General features: G+C 40.3%; 1 protein-coding gene across 1 annotated transcript in view; it reads left to right on the top strand.

Annotated features, from left to right (window-relative positions):
• The window catches only part of SLC25A48 (solute carrier family 25 member 48), a 34482-nt gene extending 23769 nt beyond the window's left edge, over positions 1-10713 (top strand). The window contains exons 5-7 of the mRNA XM_026696514.2: positions 445-702; positions 3721-3854; positions 10237-10713. Of these exons, the coding sequence (XP_026552299.1) occupies positions 445-702; positions 3721-3854; positions 10237-10356 (512 nt within the window). The 3' untranslated portion in view covers positions 10357-10713. The remainder of the gene's footprint in view (positions 1-444; positions 703-3720; positions 3855-10236) is intronic.
• Positions 10714-21213: the final 10500 nt, after the last annotated feature.

Below are 21213 nucleotides of genomic sequence, written 5' to 3'. Positions count from 1 at the left end.
CCTGCCTTCTTGTGGAAGTATCCCTACCCTTTTAGGTTTCTGGTAGGCTGTAAAGACCAGGCATCTTCCCTTCCCACCCACAACCCAAGGATGCTAGGATGGGATTTGAGCTGGAAGCCTAGTTGGTCTGGCCCTGGGAAGGAGGGTACTTAAGTTTTCATCCTTGTTTATATAGATTGTTGTGAGCTGCTTAGAATAATTATATGAGATAAGTGACTAGATAAGCAAGTAAGTAAATAAATAAGCAAACCAGCTTTCAGGTATTATAAAGTGGTAGTATGAAAGTGCTTTTGCCTCCATGGGTCTTAGGCAGAAAAAGAAAAGCAATAGGAAAGAAGAAATCCAAACAAATCCACTCTCTTCCCCCTAAGCCAATATACATAGCAAATCTTTGATGAATTATTTGTATCTGATCTTGAAATCTCCCTTTTACTTCTTCTCTAGCCAACCTGGAAATGAAGCATAAAGCAACTGGCATCTCAGTACAGGCTGCCTACCGAGGTCCAATTCACTGTGTCGCTACAATTCTTCAGCAGGAAGGTTTGCCAGGCCTCTTTCGAGGTACGACCGCCATGCTTCTGAGAGACGTCCCAGGATACTGCCTCTACTTTATCCCTTACGCATTGGTTTCTGTCTGGATCACTTCAGATGAATGTCTTTCTCCCACTCCCTTTGCTGCATGGATGGCTGGTGGCATTGCAGGTATGAACTTATCCAGTGGTGGGATTCAAAGATTTTTACTACCGGTTCTGTGGGCATAGCTTTGTGGGCGTGGCAGGGGAAGGATACTGTAAAATCCACCCCACTTTCCAGCTCTTTTCTCCTGTGCAGGGCAACAAAAGAAGACCCAGTTGATCAGCTGGGACTCAGGGGGCAGAGAATAGATGGGGCGGTGCCAGTCAGAGGTGGTATTCCAAACTACTCAACATTTCCACTACTGGTTGTCAGAACTACTAAAAATTTCCGCTACTGGTTCTCCAGAACTGGTCAGAACCTGCTGAATACCACCTCTGAACTTATCACTCCGTATGTTATTTGCCTGGGTTCACATCCTGATATTGGGCCTTAATATGGTTGGTTTGCTTTTGCATTGGAATGATAAATAAACGCACTGGCTATATAGGCTAGCATGTTAAACTAGAAAAAAATAAAGTATTATTTAAAGCTCTTCGCATAGCATTATGTATGTATGAATGTATGTATGAATGCGGGTGCATTCATTCATAAAATCAAGGACTGCCAAAAATTGTCACTTATTTTGGAAGACTGGTTTTGGAAAGGGTTCTCCATATCTTTGAAAATCATTTTCCCCCTTTTTTCTTCTTCAAATTATAGTAATATATCACCACTAAGAGTCACTGCAAGCTTTCCTTTTTCTCCAAATCCCCTTAAATGTTGTGTGGGAAGAGTCACAATTTTAAAGTGAAAAAGAAAAGGATATGAAGAAACAATCCTCTGACCTTCCTCAGAAATAGAAGGGATGTGAGAATGGCAGGTTTTACATGACATACTGTTTTTAGTTCATTTTTTCAGAGGGCAGGCAGCACTGCACTTGTTAAACATGTAAATTTATTTAAAAAAATTTTTCAAGGCCTGGATTGCTCCATGCAGCACCAGATGCTTTCAGTGAAGTTTCTTCTTAAGTGTTTTATTTTGAATTGGTCATTCAGACAGAAATGGAAAAAGTATCTTTTCACCCTTCTGTTTTTCTTCTTATCTCGTTTTAATGCCTCAGCATCCATAAGCTTTGCTCCATTTTGCTGCAATTTATGCACAATATTCTTCATTTTAAAAAGGAGAACCTACTTATATTTTCTTTTCAACCACAGGATTTGGGGGGAAAAAAGACCTGAGTTTCAGTTTTTAATATGAACTTATAAACAGCTTCTCGGAATGTAACCCATTTATAAATTGAAGAATGTCTATACAGTATTATCCCCTAAAACACAGAAGAGTTTCTATTCTTACATCCTGTAATGTCCTCCTTTCTCTTTTCTGAATGGAAGGTTCTAGAATACACCAGAAGATCCCTTTGTCCCTGATCCCTTTGTAGTGAAGGGGAAGTTGATATTGTGGATCATGTGTTGATGAACTGTTAAAATACATAATTAGATCTATTTTTCTTTTACTAGAAAAGGGGAAGAAGTATCCCTGAGATATTTTAAAAATTATTTTTTAATGATTGGCTATTTTTTTAAATACAGAAATGGGGAAAATCACAGACTTTTAATGTTTTTTTTTTCTCACGTAACAATTTCCATTGAGGGATGGTAATTTCTGATATGTGCCATTGCAGGTTGGTCTACTAATTTATAAAATAATATGAAATTATTTGACTACCCCTCTCTCTTACTGTGTTTGCTGATTTACTTTCAATGATCGATAGGAGTTCCACTGAAGTCAGTATTTAACCTGTCCAATTATTTTCAAACCTTGGCATTGGCTCACATAAAAGGAAAGCCAGTTATTGGTTAACATGAAATAGATTTTTCCAACATTTCACAAGAGTAGCACAACCTAACTACATTCCTCTAAGCCAGTGCTCTGTAAAAACATTCACGGACATAGAGCAATGTGCAAAACATAGGTTAACCTATAATGTACAATCCATTTATCTGAAACTCTGAGGCAATTGTGTTTGAGGTATGCGAAATTCTAAGATTATACCATAATTTGACTGCTACTTATTTATTTTGAATGTATAACCTTTATAGGTAGTCCTCAACTTACAATCACAATTGACCCTAAAATTTCTGTTGCTAAGCAAGACAGGTATTAAGTGAGTTTTGTCCCATTTTACAATTTTGCTTGCCATAGTTGTTAAGGGAACCACTGCAGTTAAGTTAGTAAAATACATGTTAAGTGAATCTAGCTATCCCATTGACTTTGCTTGTCAGATGGTCACAACAGGTGATCACATGACCCCAGAATACTGCAACTGTCAAGTGTCCAAATTTTCATCATTTGCTTATTGATCACAATTGGGACTATCAATTTGATAGCTAAATGATGTAATCAGTAAGCAAAAACATCACTTCACTATGATGGACTCATCTCATCTCCTGTCAGAAATGCAGGAACTAAAAGGGAAATATTAATTTAAATTTTAAAACATTGAAAACTGTAATAAAAACATAAATTTACATAGTTCTAGCATAGTGCCGGGGCACACTGATGGCAGGAATATTTCAAATCAGCAAGTCATTAATGGTGACCTTGATGGACTAATGACCTCTCTACTCTGCAGTCATTAAATGTGTCATCTACTATCATACAATTGCAACTTGCAATTTTATTGCCAGGTTCTCCATTGATTGACAAAATCCAGCTATGAAGCATGCAAATAGTGATCACACCACTGAGGGTCACTACAATGATTGAAAAAGTGCCCATCAATTGTGAGGTGCCCAAATGATGATCACATGACCATGGGGATGCTGAGATGGTTGGTTGTAAAGTAACTTTTTCATTGCCATTATAACTTTGAATGGTTGTTAACCATTAACCAAGGATTACCTATAATAACTTTCCACCACTCTTTCTCCGCCTTAGCAAAAATGCTTCAAAACCAAAACATTTTGCTTTTACAAATCTCCTATACCCGATTTTTAAGAATTTCTCCAATTCCTTCATCCCAAAAGATACTAACCCAGCTATTCCTAAATGAATTCAAAATGTATTGTCTTATTTAATGACTAACGTCTACCAATTTCTCCCTAGGAATCATATCTTGGGGAACAGCAACTCCTATGGATGTTGTGAAATGTCGTCTCCAAGCAGATGGAGTTTACTTAAACAAATACAAAGGAGTCATTGACTGTATTTATCAAAGTTACAACAGTGAAGGTTTAAAAGTAAGCACTAACCGTAACAAATTTAATATGAATAAATTATCCATGGGAAGTGGAAAAGCAAGTAGGATCGGAATGACAAAAGCAACATCACACCGTAAGCTTTAGGCATGCATGAATATTAAGTAGAAAAAGGTGATATAAAAATGCTGCTTTCATTAATCTGATTCCTTTACCTTCCAACTCACCAAGGGATATTGATAAATATAGACAGGGGCTGGTTTCTACCGGTTCTGTCCACCTCTGTAGAATCGGTTGCTCCGAAGAGCAGCAGACATAGAACTGGTTCTATGTCTGCTGCTGTTGTGGCCCATCTGGCATTTACCTGACCTTTATTTCCTGCTTTGTCAACTGTAGCTGCTTTATGCGACACAGCTGCAGTTGAAAAAGCAGGAAAAAAGGGCTTTTCCAACCACTGCACACTTGCACACAGTGCTGCTCAGCTGTCCAGGCAGCTCAGAAGGTTGTAAATTGCACTCACATGACTCACGCAACTTATGCATGTGTGCGTGACGCTAATAGACAGAACCAGTAATTATACCAATTGGATCCCATCCCTGAATATAGATATACCAAGAAAATTTCAGTAAAACCATACCATAACATTTCTGGTCAAAATATAAGGGTTAGAATTCTGGCCATTTTCACAGTTGTTTTTAAAGGGTAATTTAAATATACTTTATATGGCTTTAATTTTATTAATGTTTTTCTAGTTTATATTTAAACCTTTTATTGTAAGCTGCCTTGATGATCACATGCATAGAACTGGAGGACATAAATTTAGTCATTTCAAAAAGAGATATATAACTATAGCAGAACCTGTAGGATAGGCCTAACAGCAGCTATGAGACCAAAATAGCTAAATGGAATCAGCACCACCAAGGAGTCTCATTCATTATCTCATTTGAAGCAGTACTATCACACCATGTTACTCAATTGATTTGTTCAATTGCTGCACCTCAAGCAAAAATATATTTCAAGGTCGCTGACACACAAACAAACACAGCACTTTAGAAGAATACTTACTTCACTTTAGGAAGATAATAACAGGAATGTGATTGAAGCGCTTAGTATAAAATGCTTGCCTGAAGGAAACTGAACATAGCTCAAGAAGCAATAGAGTTGTCCATAGAGATTCCAAGTCACAGGACTCCAAATCAGCAGTCAGGTGGTCCAAGGATTAAGAGCCACAAACAAGAAGCAAGAACACAATTCAAGAGCTAGACAGACAAATTGTTTACAAGAAGGACTCAAGCACAGAAGCTAACTAAATCTATCTGCAGCACTGGCTACAATTACTCATGCCTTGCTCTTTGTTTCACGAGAAGTCTCATTGAGGAAAACAGCTTTGCTTGCTTCTTTATGTACCAACACCTGGGCTTATGCCTCATCATTGGATTGGTGCAGTTGAACAGGAGATGCCTGTGAGTGATCAGGCTCAATTGAATCCTGACTTATTGATTCTTCAGGCTGACAATTCTGAAGCATAGGCTCAGCTGGAGTAACATCTCCAGAGTCAAGTTCAGACTCTGAATTCTGGCTCATTACAATATATGAATTTTGAAGGTGGCAACAAAAATATAAGCAACTAAAAGTAAATCAATAGAGATGTCTCACATGTTTTTACTCTTCTGGATTCCCTCTTTTTGTCTTACAACATGTTACTGGTAATAGATCAATGGTTTCAATTCAGTCCTCCTGCTATGTTGGGATAATTCCTGGAAGGCTCAAGAAAGTCATCTTAGTTAGCGGAAGACTTCATGCAATTTCATATATCAGCTCACAAACTCGGGTATAGCAATGAGGGGTGGGGGAATGGTCCATTAGAGAACTTCCTCCTATAAAACAGCCACCAGTATTTTGAGCGTTATGGTTCAATGAGATAGTTGGTATCACAAAATAACACAATTCTCATCAAGAATAGAATGCATCACTCTGAATCCTCTCCCAGCAACCCCAAGGAATACTGAAAGTAGGTCAGGGGGTTGCTTTGGGAAGCAACTTCCAAAACATGAAGTGCACAACCCTTTATTGAAGCAAAACACCCTTTCAAAGCTTCACACAACTCTATTGGGCAAATGGAAAAGTCTGATGACTATGTGTTTGAAGAAAAGCACTGGAATATAGTGATCATAATTCTCTTTGTCTTTTGAACTTACTAACAGAAATAAAACTCTCTTTTTTTGTCCAAATATAAAAATAAGACTTTTCTTTTAGGATGCATATCATTTTCCAGTATCATCTTCTCCTGCTTTTTTCCCTTCTGTAATTAGAAGTAGTTGATATTTCTCATTGTATATGTGTCCTAAATATTCCAATTTTCTTTTTTATGAAATTCATAAATTAGGTTTTCTGTTTGAGGAAGTGCCTCATTTTGTATACATTCAACCATGGTATTGTAAATAATCTGCAAATCCAAGATTTCTATTCTGCTGATAGCATCACTTGGCAAGACCTTGTACTATCTATCAATGGAGTTATGGTCTTACAATCCAAAAACTTAATAAATTGACTTATTTTTCAAAAAGTTATTCTTGTATTTTCAATCCTGCTCCATCTATTCAATCTTGCTATGAACCCATTTATAATTCAAAATACAGGTCAGACATTTATACTGTTACACTCCACACTTATTTTTCGCCAGGCATAGTAGTTGGTTCAACAGTAACAGTATGAATTTATTTACATTGAAAGCCTCAATGTTTGTCTCAGTCATCACGTTGTATCAATTTACGTATATCAAATCTTGCTGTTGTATCTCCATGGGCATTTCCAAAGCCAGTTTCTCACTGCCACAGGCATTCACAAGATTGTTTAATCTTGTTCTTGGTAGAAGAATGCCATTTCCCTGCTAGACAAATCCTAACATGGAATATGATAGATTGTCTAAAATAACATGATTGTACTTGTTTGGCAGTCAATGGCCTTGAAAAAGTTAAGTTTAATTTTGGATGGATGGATGGATGATCTTGACCATTCAAAGACATACCAGATATTTGGATTCTAGAAATCCTTTTCAGCATGCTTATTTTGGAATTCTAAGTAGGGGAAATCACCAAGTTGAGTAAAATTGGTATGTACTTGAAAATACAGCTGCCCTCTTCCTCAATTCCCACAGGAGAGGGAGAGAGAGGGAGGGAGGGAAGGAGAGAGAGAAAACAGGTGACCAGCTTTGTATATGGAAGACAAAAGTGCTAATCTTACCCTTTGTAGCATCGTGGTTTTAATCTGAACCTTTTTGAGGGCAAAACATTGCTTTCTGGCTCATATTTTGGTTACAGTGATTCATCAAACAAGTCACAGCAACAATATTTATGATGTGGTTTACAGAGTTATTTCTAATATTATGTCTACATCTGATTTATACTTGCTCTGTCCTGAGGGTAACTGCTTCTCTTTTTTATCTTCATTTCACTTCCCTTATGCCCTTAGGACCTCACAACCTTTTGATAATTAGTCTCTACTGAAAATCAGAAACATGAAGACATTGCTTCTTACAATTTTGAGGCAGTAAATTAGCTCCTGCACACATACATGCACACAACTCCCCCCAAAAACAAGAAACTCTAGAAAGCAGGCCCTAAATATATATATATTTTTTAAAAAGTGAATGACTAAAACAACTCTCCTGACCTGTAACTCCCTTTCAAACATTCCACCTCCCCCCCCCAAAAAAAACTTGGCCTCCTTCACATCTGTGATCAAATTCTTCTCTTCGCTCAGCTTGTGTTGTTGTGACTCTCATCCCTAAAAACACCCAACCCTAATCTAAAGGATATTTTAGAGAAAAACCTGAGCAAATAATTGCTGATATATTCTGCTTTCCCTTTCATTTTTTAATCAGTAATTAGGTATGGGCAATTCCCCTCCCATTTATTTGGAATTAGATCAGCAAACATTTTTCCTCCAAACACTAATGCCAAGGAAAAAAATTCAATCTGTTTTAGGCTGTTTGCAATTCTATTCATGAGAACATTATATGAACATAACCAGGGCAGGAAAATAGGAAAGAGTTTACTTGCATCTATGGAGGGAAGCATTATGGGTGTGGGGTCAATCAAATTACAGTAGTGATAGCCTATAGAACAAAAATCAGCCATCTCTTTTGCATTTTTACAATATTAAAGTATTGCATAATATTTATGCAACTCTTTTACTTAGAACTACTCTTTCCATATATTACTATCAAATATCACAACGTTAAATCTGTTGATATATAAAAGGAAAGGCAATTGATTACTTTTTGCTGGAAATTAATTTAGCTATTCTGATCTGTAGATAAATAGGATATGAATACACACATATTCTTTGGGTTCAAAGGTGACATTCTATTGTGCAATTCATCTGTGAACAGAAGTGGTTTTGCAGTAAGTCTGAAAGCACAGAATCTATAGCAAAACGGGGACACTAGAAGGCCATTGTTATAATAACTGTGGGTGATATTCTGTGATGCTGCGTGCCCCCCCTTTTTTATATCAGTTTTAGGCAGTGCCTAACTTCAAAGCCAGTGGAGGCTTCATAGCATAGGCCTTGCCAGTGGGTTCTGTCAGCAGTCAGCGCTTCTAGCTCCTTTGGCGGAATGTCACAGTGGCATAGGGTATCTTTTACGCACGGCATCTTTGTAATGCTTGCATGGACCATGGGGTTAATATGTGCCACAGTCTGGTAAAATACTTTTGTCTTGTTCAGGCTGATAGTTAGGTCAAAGAGAAAGGCAGCACCTGAGAATTTGTTTTTCATCAACTATGCACCAGGATCACACAGTCATCAGCTTCAATTTAAAACCAAGTTAGTTATCTAAACAATAAAAATATTATAAAATAATGTATAAAGCAGAAATACATGCTAACAATAACATGAATGTTATATTAAAGTTTCTGGACAGATTTCATTGATGCTGGAATAGCATTATTAGATGTGCACTGGTTCTTTCTAGAGAGAGTATTTCATAATCAGAATGTTGTAACTGAAAAAGTTGTCACCACTACCATCTTCAAAAAGGTCTCTTGAAGAAGGACTTTTCACCTTGATGTCACTATTGAGCTATCTAGTCAATGTCTCCATAACTAATCTTCTTTCAATTCTACAAAGTCTCCATGTGAGTTCTGAAACCAACTTTTTATATATGTTAAAATATTTCAGTTTTATGCATTGTTGCACCTCTACTTTTAAGCCCAGAATGCTTATTTGTTTCTCTCAAAGGTGGTATATGTGTACACACACACACTTGTAAACAAATGGGAAATGTACTATAATAGGTCTGATATGAGAAACAATTATTCACATTTTTAGAAACACTGAAATGTTCCAAAGCTTCCCAGAAATGTTCCAAAGCTTCCCACATTTCCTCTTTTACATAAAAAAACTGTGAGTTGTGAAATGAAATGTTACTGTAACAGTAATTTTGTAACCAACTCTTTTCCAAATAATTAGGACTATGGGTTTATGTTACTATATCAGATGGATTTACTATATTTCTGGGAATAAAAGAAGAAATACATGCTAACAATAACATGAGGTTTAGGATGCTGAATTACCGTACAAGGGGAAAAGAGAGAAAGAGGGAAAAAAGTAAGGCTAGCTTGAGCCAGTACCTGAGAAATAGGTTATAGCAACAATTCACACCATTGGAAAACCAGAGTACAAGGTCTGCAGACAATGTAGTGTTACAGTGATTTTTGATTTGTACAGATTTACTGTAATAAACTGGAACCAAAGCAGAAACAAATGGATTCTACATCTCACATAAGTTCTGAAGCTAATCCTGAAATGGGACAGAATATTGATAAGGAAAATTCTTTATGGAGACTGAACTTTATGAAATCTGAATACTGCTCTGACAACAATTTCTAAGCCTGAAGACAACAGCCTTGGACTGCCCAATATTGAAAAAAAATGGAAGCCTAGAAGAACACATTTATTGCAGAGTTAATAAAGGGAAAGTATAGGTGAATATAGAAAGGTACCATCAAGCTTGCATTCCCATATGCAGTACTGGCAAATAGTCATGTATCCACAGTATTTTCAGATCCTTGAGTATTTGAGCAATTGGAAACCTTGTTTGGGAATCTTTGATCCTGATGTAGTTCCACTACATAGAATCTATCAACTGGCTCTCATTGTATTCTGCATGTAGGATCATAGGTTGCATATTTTCATCTTGTAATTGTAATATTGGATGTTAAAAGGACAGGGATTAATGTTAATGCATACAATGCAGAAACTTGTAGGAAATCATTTAGCTGAGCCTACTCTTTGTGTTTCTTGTAAAATAATGACGAGAAAATACACATTTCTCGATATCTGATTTTTCTTTCCTGCTCAAATAATTTCTTCAAAAAATATCTGACAGACACAACATTTTCTTTCTTTTTCTTATAATCAGGTCTTTTTCAGAGGTCTTACCGTGAATACAGTGCGAGGATTCCCTGTAAGTGCTGCCACATTCCTTGGATACGAACTTTCACTCAAAGCCTTAAGAAAAGAAGCAGAGACAAATCCTTAAATTCCAGGTCAGTTTCACAGAACCTTGAGCACTTCCAAATATGCTCCATTAGTACAGTCATCTGAAAAAGATGAATGATGGGTGGATATCATGGACAGTATCCTTTTCTGCATCTGAACAAACCATGTTTTGGGCACTTTAAAAAACTGTTTAATTGTTTGAAATTCTGTTATTTGTAAGGAAAAACACACAAAGATAATTTAACAAGAGTTACTTCTAGGCACCCTGCCTGCCCTCAAACATTTTTTTAAAAGTAATATATGAAGGTTAATGAAAAGCAATGTCTCTGCTTTCACGATTTTAATTTAATTAGTGATACTGTAATTAATAAAACAGACAAATTATTCTTGAAATGAATCCTTTGTTATCAGTATTTATTTCTTCCTGCAATGACTACCATTTGCTGCATACTTCTGCCACCCAATGGGACAAGCTGCTTTAAAAAAAGGAACTAAACCCTTTTGTCTTTTGTCTTTTGACTTTTGTCTCTTGAACCAGATCCTGACAGTCTTTTCCATTTCTTGAGACAAACAGATAAGCACCGTCCCTTCGATTTGGGGGCGGGGTGGAAATCAAATGGTACTAAATCTACTCTGATATGAATACCAGATCCAGAGTGTAACCACTATCCTGCATCAGGCTCTGGAGGACCTAAGATAGGCCCACGGCTGTCATGAAGACCATGAACTCCCAAGCCATCTCAGATCTCATTCGTAGGGAAGGCAGATTAAAGTCCCCCCCAAAACTGTAAGTCTGAAGAACTCCCATCACCAACCCAGAAATGGACTCAAGGAGCAGCAGGTAAAAAAGCTGCTATGTGGAAGAGAGCTAGTACAACAGTAACAATCTTGACTGATTCCTAGAACCCAACTTAATGAACAGGGTTTCAAATCTGGAAATCTATAGCATAGCACCTATGAAGACCATAAGGAATTCCCCAATGACTGTCACCTCACTTTTCCAGGGGCTCAACAGAATCATTACTTGTAACTTCTGTCACAACCTTATCAACTCAATCACATTTAGGAAAATCATTATTTGTTTGTTTCTTTGCTTGTTTTCAGTTATTCAGAACTAAACTAGCTATTTACATACTTTTTTTTTTCTTCCAAGCAAATATTTTTGGTTTACACAAAAAAATAGCAATCTTCTATAAAACATCTTAACTATTTTAAAAGTTATGATTTTGGAGCAATTTAAAAAAGCAGCAGCAAGGTCAGATCTCATTTAAAAAACAGATAGTAAGAGGCTTATCCCACCCACTACAATGTGACAAAAGACTTCAGTGGAATACAACTGATAAAACTGAGCTTCTTAAATTGGCACCAGTGGTGCCACATAGTATGACACCTAACCATAAAATGTTTTTAACCAAATGTGTGTGACATCTTATGGATTAGATATGTACAAACATATCTAATTATATCCTTATTCTTACACTGCCTACAGGTACAATACATGAAATATGTGTAGTTTTCAAGTTATGACTGTAATGGAGCTTGTCCATAACGGTTGTAAGTTATTACAGTCTTGAAATGGGTTGCCAATGTGCCCGACCCAATTTTACATTTTTTTGTGGCAGTCATTAAGAAAATGTCATTGTCATTAAGTGAATGGTTTGAACAGTTTGCGGAAAACCAGAAGTATCTGCTGGTGTTTGGCAAAACCATTGTAAAATGAGTTTAATGTCCCTGCGGGATGTTGCAAGCTGCTGTAAATGTTTTTATGTTTTTACAGAGAAGGTTAGTTATCAGTTTACTGTATGTTTTATATTGCATGTTCATCTCATATAATGTAACACCTAGCACACTACATCAGTCTTTATCCAATCCACCTTCTGATCTCATCAGGTGTTTTAGTTATTTGCATTATTCTGAATTTCTTTTTGATTTAATGATCGGTCTAGTTGTCACAAAGAATAGATCAATTCCAGCTTCCAACTTTTTCTTAGTGGTTATAAAGCAAAAGCAGAATAATTGCTAGCTATAAGTGTACTAACTTAATAACATAACACTGACATCTACTGGTTTTCACCTATTACAGCACTCTTTGTTAGAATTTGGCAATTAGAAGGGGCATTGGTCCTACCTGAATGCTTCTTCTTGGGGAGCCGAAGGGAGAATCCAGGATGGGTAGTCTCCTAGCTCTGCAGACCGAGTTGAAAAACTGAGGACACACCCCCTGGTAACGATCCCCAGTTCTGAACGACGTTGAAGCAAATTCAGCTGTGCCTTGTCTTCAAACAGATAGTTCATTGATACTGCAAAAAAAGGGACATTTCCTCCCTATTCCGACCAGACAGAATACAGGGTGGGACTGGATTCTCCCTTCGGCTCCCCAAGAAGCAGCATTCAGGTAGGACCAATGCCCCTTCTCCACTGAGTCGAAGGGAGAATCCAGGATGGGACATACCAAAGCTGGCTGATGGCTGTCCTACGGGTGGGAGCTGGATTGGTCGGAGGTCCCCACCTCTACGTGCACACCCTGCAGGACTCGTCTTCCAAAGGAGGCCTTTCCTGAGGCAAAGGAGTCAATTTTGTAATGTCTTATGAATGGGGTCACCGATGACCAGGTCGCAGCTCTACAAATGTCCAGAATCGATGCCTGCACTGCCCAGGCTGTGGTGGTCGCTGCACTTCTGGTTGAGTGCGCTGTGATCCTCTTCGTAACTCATAGGCTTTTGCAATGCAGGCTCTGAGCCAGCGACCTACTGTGGAAGGTGTCACCCTGCAACCTAAAGTTGACGGCTGAAAGGAAACAAACAAGGCTTCCATTCTTCTAAAAGAAGAAGTTCTTTTAATGTAAATACGGAGGGCCGTCCTAATGTCTAAGGTGTGCCATTTTTTCTCTAGTGCGTGGGTAGGCTCAGGACAGAAATTAGGCAAAATCAACTCCTGTGAATGATGGAATAAGGAGTTCACCTTGGGCAGGAAGGTAGGGTCCAACCGCAGAACCACCCTGTCTGCATGGAATACGCACAGATCCTTCCTGATGGATAAGGCTGCCAACTCCGAAATACACCTGGCCGAGGTAATGGCCACCAAGAATGACACCTTGCACGTGAGAAGTTGAAGGCAGACTTCACGTAAGGGTTCAAATGGGGGAGAAGCTAGTGCCTGCAGGACCTTAGGCAAATCCCAGGTGGGGTAACGGTGGACCACCAGTGGCCTCAGATTCGTGGCTCCCCTAAGGAAGGCTTTCACTCGAGGGTGTTGGGCCAGAGTAGAGCCCTTGACCGAAATCACCGAGGCCAAGGCAGCCACCTGTCTCTTCAAGGTATTGGGGGCAAGACCTTTATCCAACCCGTCCTGCAGGAACTCTAATACCTTTGCAACAGAAACTCCAGTGGGTTCCAATTGGTTACAAGCGCACCAACTGCAGAAAATCTTACACGTTGTGTTATATATCCTGGTTATGGAAGGTCTTCTGGCCACCTGGATGGTCTGAATGACCTTTGTGGAAAGCTTCTCTCATTTCAGGATCTCTCACTCAAGTGCCAGACAGTCAATCGAAACCAGGCTGGATCTGGGTGCTCGATCGGGCCCTGGCTGAGGGAGATCTTGTGCAGGGGAATTCTCCAGGGTCTGGCAACTGACAGCCCATCAGGTCGGCAAACCAAGGATGCCTGGGCCAGTAAGGGTCTACCAACAGAATTTCCGCCCTTTCTATAAGGACTTTCCTGATTGCCCCCGGAATTAGGGGAAGGGGGGAAGGCATACAATAGTCCCTGGGGCCACCTGCACTGGAGAGCATTGACCCCTTCTACTCCTCGGGCAGGAATCGAACAAAGAACTTCGGGAGGTCCATGGCTCAGGACTGCCACCAATGGAGGGAATGAAGAACTGGCAAGGGGACACGAACCCTCCTTGGAGAGTCGCCCCTGCTCACCCTCTGGTGAGGAACCACTGAAGGGCTTGGGCGTGGAAGCGGGCCCATGGGACAATCCCGATGCATGATATCATTTTGCCGAGAAGTTGAGACAGCAAGATGATAGGCGCCTCTTTGGAAGACAGGATCAGTGACGTGACTACCCTGATACTGTCTCAACGCTCCTGTGAGAGAAAAACCTGCCCGGCCAACGTGTCTATAATGGCCCCCAAATGCAAAAGCCAAGTCGATGGTACGAGGTGGCATTTGTCCAGATTTATCGAGAACCCATGCTATCGAAGAATCCTGATTGTCGACATCAGATCCTTCTCTGCCTGGGGTCTGGAAGAGGATGTTATCAGGATGTCGTCCAAACAGCATTGGATCCTTATGGGTAAGGCTCTGAGGTGTGCCGCTACTGCTGCCAAGAGCTTGGTAAAAGTCTGAGGGGCTGATGACAGGCCGAACGGGAGAGCCCTGTATTGAAAATGGCAGCTGCCATAGCAAAACCTCAGGAACTGATGGTGGTTGGGGTGTATGGGCACATGGAGGTAGGCCTCTGTCAAGTCTACCGAGGCCAAAAAATCTCCCTCCCGCAGTCCCTCTAGAATGGAGTGCAGGGAGTGCATCTTGAACATTCGATAGATTAGATGTCTGTTGAGCCCTTTCAGGTTGAGGATTGCTCCCCCCCACCCCCCCAGGCCTTTGCAATCACAAACAACATTGAATAGAAACCCTGTCTCTCCTAGTCCACCGGAACCGGCTGGATGGCCCGAATGTCCAGCAGATGGTGGATCGCTGATTCCATGAGATTCCTCTTTGAGGGGTCCCTGGAGATGGGGCAGCACACAAAAGCTCTTGGGGGGGGAAGGAGAGAAACTCTAGAGAGAGACCCGACCGTAAAGTTGACAGGATCCAAACATCCATTGTGGTCTGTTCCCATCTCTGCCAGAACAGTCCCAGGCGGCCCCCTATGGGGCATGAGGCTCGGGCGTCACTTGTTGCGCCTGAAAGGTCTGTTGGAACCCCTAAAGGACCTTCTGCCCTCTTGCCTCTGACGCCTCTGGCGGCAAAGGCCTGTCTATCGGCCTGAGAGGAGGATCTCTGGAAAAAGGGCCTACTTTGACGGGGAAAGCCTGCCCCAGCTTCCCCCTGCTAAAAGAGGGTTTCCTGTAATAGGGATGAGACCTGTAATCAAAGCGCTTCCCCTAAGAGGGCAGGATCTTTCACTTGTCCCTGGTTTCCATCAAAAAGGGATCCAGGGCTTCCCCAAAAAGCCTCTCTCCTTTAAAGGGAGCCAACGCCAGCTTCCATTTGGTTCTGACGTCCATCTGCCAATTTCTTAGCCAGAGAAGCCTGTGTGCTGTTATGGAAGAGGCCATGGCTCTGGAAGAAAATTTGGCTGATGTGAGGGTGGCATCAGCAGTCAATTGAGCCGCAGCTATAATCTTATTGAGGTCCTGATGCACCCTGAGATCCTCAGGTAGGATTCTGTCCTGTAGTTGCCTCAAAGAGGCCTGAGTAAAAAAAAAATGCGGTCATTGATGCTCTGATGGCCCAGGAGTCAGTTTGATGAGCTCTCCGGAGCGCCATCTCCTCCTTCCAGTCCTCTGTCTTTAGAACATCCTCCGCATCAGGTAGAATGACAGATGAGGAAGCTAGGGCTACCACTGGGCCATCTACCTTTGGCACTTCCATAATGTCGAAAAGGTCTTTGTCCACATTAAATAAGGTAGACTCAGACCCACTGGGGTGAGTGTACATCCCAAGGGACTCCCACTGCTTTTTGATCAGGTTCAAAAACATCTGGGGCACAGGTACAGCGTCCACCACAGATGCTTTCTTAGTGAACAGGAAATCTTCCTGATCCTCTCTCTCAGTGGGAAGGTCCTGAGTGACCGTGTCCTTTTTGAGATGAGCCGTGCTCTTGGCCTTAACCAGCAGAGTCTTGAAAAGAGCCGGCTGGAAAAGGCCCTTAAAGGAGGGGGGCCTGCTACCTCCGACTCCTCATCCGAAAAATCCCTTTCTGGAAGGAGGTCCCTCTCGGAGCCATAAATTTGGCTGCTTTCTGAAGGGGAGGCCGAGCGCTCTCTGAAGTGGACTCACTGTTCAGCAGAAGCCTGCCCCTGCAGGACTCCTCTGCTAGGTTCCAAATAAGACAGCTGGCACAGCTGGTTGACCTCTGTCTGCAATTCCTGTCTTATTGTCTGGGAGAGCCAGGCTCTCATGAAGGATGGCATTTCTTGCATCTGGGTCTCCTCTGGTTGTAAGCCAGCTGCCGTAGGTGTAAAGGTGGCTGCAGGCACAGGTCTGGCTCCACTGGAGACTTGGTCTGCAAGTGCCACCATCAAGATCCCCTGAGGTGGCTCAGAAAAATTCAGAGAGGTCTCAGCTCTGATTTGGAGGTTACCCTGCAAATCATGAGTACTTGAGCTCCCAGGAGACTAGGCAGTCATATATTGTCTATCTGCCAGTTGGTCTGGCTGCCTGTCATCTTGAGAAGGCAAAGTTTGAGGGGGGGGGGCTCTGTATTCAGCCATCCTGGAATCTTTCACTGCCCTGTCAAACTGTTTGTCCAAGGCTTTTTGTCTACACCTGGCCTGTCTATCCTCAGCCCTAGAGGATCTCTTAGGGGCTAGAGCCCTGGCTCTAATCCTAGCTGCTGCCTCTAGACCAGCAGACCTGGGCTTAGGAGATCCCTTTACAGCCTTCTCTCTACCCTGCTGAGAAACTGACAATTCTTGATCAGCTCCCTTGGTGGCCATCTCTGAGCCCGCCAAAAATAACTGTTACTTGACAGGGGTAGAGAAAGGGAGAAAGAAGTAAAAATAAAATAAAGAATATTCAGCCTAAGCTGTCAGCTACAGCCACAGTAGCTGTGCACCACTTCAGGAGGCTAGTGGGACCTAAAGTGGTGAGCTCAGCCCAGCTCCGCAATTCAAAGGCCGAGTCAAGGAAAAAAAGTTGAAAAAAAAATGGCTGCCTCTTTGATGCTGGCTGCACCGCAATTATCAGGCAAACTCAAACGTCTCGCAGCTGCCACAGTGCTCTGAGGACTGGATGGGGGGTCAGGATTTAATCCTGATGGCCAGAACCCCCCCAAGGGACAATCCTGGAGATGAACTGCAAGATTATCCCCAAACGAAATAAATGGCCGCTGCCGCCGAAAAGGGACAGAAGCACTTAGCGGCAGCTGCAGCTTGTCCCAGGCAAGGGAAAGTGGATCAGGAGGAGGCGAGTTAAATAAGATGACGATTCCCGCCCCAGCCCGGGCCACACGGGCTCTCAGGGTCACCTCCACTCCAGTTTTGACAGAAAACAAAACAAAAACCAGTCCACCAGCAAGGAAAGTCAAAAATTAAAATAACAAGTAAAAAAACGCAAACCGGAAAAAAGGCGCGAAAAAATGAAAGTGCTAAACTGGCAAGCTGGTTAGCTGTCAAACCTGATCTAAGCCTCTCTGTGAAAAAAAGCTTAATCCAGGGGGTGAATATTCTTCTACAATCCTAACTATTCAGAGCCCTTAAAGGGTGGTCTGAACACACTGAGACCGAGCGAAGAACTGGGGACTGTTACCAGGGGGTGTGTCCTCAGTTTTTCAACTTAGTCTGCAGAGCTAGGAGACTAGAGACTACCCATCCTGGATTCTCCCTTCGGCTCAGTGGAGAATGTGGCAATTTTAATATTTGTTTTACTATAGTAAAAAAAATGAATTTGCCAGTAGCTATGGAAAATTAGGTGATGAGAATTCCCTTTAACAGAGAAGGTGAAACAAGAGAAGACACTATAAATCAATTTTGGCTGCTTATGCAAAGCTGTTTGATATAAATATTTTGTTGTCTTGCATCTGGAATTTTTTGTTAAAAATTACTCAGTTTTTACTGTAGCAGCATTGAAAAACTGATTAATTACATTAACAATATGGCAGTACCCTCCTGTGGCCTAACACAGCATTACTATTTGTAACAGGAAAAGAAGAACAGAAAAATAACAGAAGTGTTGAATAGAAGAAAAGTTAAGAAACTTTTATGAGTATTCTATGCCAGATTAAAGCAGTTCTGAATCTCTGCATTCCCAGTATCAGAACTGAAAAGCTAAGATGGTTTATTTGAAAATAGGGCAGAAGACATACTGAAATTTAATCAAAAATGCTTCTGAACTGAAATGAGCATAGCATCTTTCAGATTTTATTAAAGCAGTTGTGTCTTTTTTGTGTGTGGCAGATATCTATTTGAATATGATTAAAACAGCTACATCTCTTTTCAGGTCATGTGTTAATTAAGTGGTCCCAGGCTACTGAATACTTTCCCCCTTTTCTCCTCTCTTTTTAAGTTGGAGGTGCATTGCTTTTTATTGCTTCTGAACCTGAAGTAGCTTGGGCCAGGGAAATAATTTACATTATTCTTGATATTTCAAGCTAACAGAAGACAGTTAAGATTCAAAGAACTTCTGAAGTTTTCAAGAATGAAAACAATGGCAGTGTGGAAGTTCCCTCAGTTAAAGTATTAGAGGACAGATTAAAGAGACTTAAACATTATTGAAAAGAGAGAACTGTATAGACCACAGGAAAACTCATCTTCAAGTTAAATGAGAAAAAACTTAATGTCTTGACTTTAAATGAGAAATTCATTCTCACTTTGTCATGTTGAGAATATTGCAAGGATTCAATGTGAATAGCCTGGGTAAGTTGCCACTGATAAAAGGCAAAGGATGCAAGGCCAATCTGACTTGATTGGCTATTTCACATAGATGGAATTGGGGCTGGAAGGGACCACGGAGATTTTCTAACTCTGTCTTTATTCTTCCATCCCAGATAAATGGTTGTTCAATCTTTTCTTGAAAACCACCAGTGGCAGAGCACCTATAAACTCTAGGAGGCAAGGTGTTTCATTGACTAATTGTTCTCATTGTCAGGAAGTTTTCCTTACTTTATGGTTGGATCTCTCTCTGAACTTCCATCCATCGCTTCTTGTTCTGCCATCAGGTGCTTTGGAGAATAAATCAATCCTCTTTTCTCTGTGGCAGTCCGAGTATTTGTAAACAACTATCCTTATCACTCTTATCTTGGTTAAGTTAAACATACCTAAGTTTAGCCTCCGAAATCCAGACCTCTCATTATCTCTGTTGTTCTCTGCACTCTTTCTAGGGCCTCAGCATATTTTTTGTATCATGGTGACCAGAACCAGATGTAGTATTTTAATTGTGGCCTTATTAGTACAATACAGAGAGGTACTATCATTTCTTGTGTTCCGTTATCCCTGTTGATGCAGCCTAGGACTTCATTGGCTTTTTTGTCAACTGCAACATACTGCAGGCTCATACTTAAGTGGTGGTTCCCTCTCACAGATATTACTGTTGAGCAAGGTACTGCCTATTTTATACCTATGAATTTGGTTGTTCCTGCCTAAGTGTAGGATCTTATTTTTCTTATCACTGAACTGCATCTAGTTCAATGCATTATTGAATCAGTTTCTGTGCATTTGCAAAGGAATGTTTGGATGAGTAAAAGGTTGGGTCAGTTCCCACAGTCAGAAGTAGGGTCTACAGTGCTTACTTCGGATGCTCTGAAGGAGTTCTTTCCTCAAACTGTGATTTTAAATACACATTTAAAGATTTTCATAGCCCTAAAAACTGCTGAGTACAGATTCATTAGCCATATACCCATGATTGAGGCAGTTACCATAGCATCTTCCTCTGATGGATATAGAAGTTTTAGCTTATTTAAAACAAAGAAGAGATTTCTAGGGAAAATGTGGGATTAAGGAATAGGGCTGACTTAATTTGAAATCTCCAGGAAATTAGAGAATATGTTTCCAATGCTACTATTAAGTCCTATACTTTTCCAAGCCAATTCTGGTTCCTCTATAACGTTCTTGTGTGCCTATTACTTAAAATTCAGCTCTGCAGAATTATACCATTTAGGATAAGAAACTCTGGCAATCAAAGTTGCCTTGCAACTTGGTGTCACCATCTAGAAAAAGCCTGCCATCAGGGAGAAGTACATATTGATCCTTGAAATTTGGGAGTATTTACAAACTGCCATAAACTCAACCAGCGTCAGATGATAATCACTGTTCCTATTTCAACTTCTGAGTAGCCAGTAGCCGCAACAAGCTAATGCCCCTGAAAACAGAAAATTATGATTGCAAAATTCAATAAATACCATTTTCTGGAAAAGTTTTCATAGTCATTGTGGTGGTTTTGGATCAGGAACAGAGCACATGATACAAAATTGTCCATCATGGAACTGATACTCCTAGAAGATATTTTCAAAATTTTCATCAGCTTCTTGCAGATGAACAGATCTGCATATTGTTTATTTATAGGCAGATTTCAAAACTGCATGTTTGATACAAATATAGGCACCACTGTTAACCATCTAGATACAAGATTCCTTTATATGCCAGTCATTTCCTGTTTTTCAGTGCTGATGCTCATGTTTCAAATGAGTGTGCTGTGTTTCTTTTTACTATTACTCTAAGAATGGCAAACGTGTTGTTTTAAACTATGATAGCACCAAACAAGAATATTTATATAAAATAATTAAAAGCCAGTCAAAAATTAAATAACTTCTCACATGTTTATTAATTATATTAAATTAATTACTGTAGTAGGCTTATAATTTGCTGCATACTTTCTATTCACTTTTGATTACTTGGGAATAACTATTTCCACTGCTAGTTCAATAAATGTATATGACACCGGGTATAATCTTATAATCTCATAAGCATGATTCAGGACAGCTAACAGTAAAAAACAGAAAACAGTTTAAAACAATAAAGGTAACATAATTTAGTAGCCAAGAACACTCAATTAATACAAAACGGGCTCAACCATACTACAATATCAGGTCTCCAGCCTTGACGCCAAAGCCAGAGTTTCAATGCTTTGCAAAAGACCAGTAGAATAAGTCTCATCTCCGGGGGAATGATTTTCCAGAGGGTAGGTGCCATGGCAGAAAAGGTCTTTTCTTAGGTCCAACCACCTGGC

Source organism: Pseudonaja textilis, chromosome 2 (genome assembly GCF_049901715.1).
Source record: "Pseudonaja textilis isolate UNSWEBS1 chromosome 2, rPseTex1.2, whole genome shotgun sequence".
Taxonomy (NCBI): Eukaryota; Metazoa; Chordata; class Lepidosauria; order Squamata; family Elapidae; genus Pseudonaja; species Pseudonaja textilis.
The sequence above is the reverse complement of the archived record's forward strand: the minus strand, read 5'-3'. Positions and strand labels throughout refer to the sequence as shown.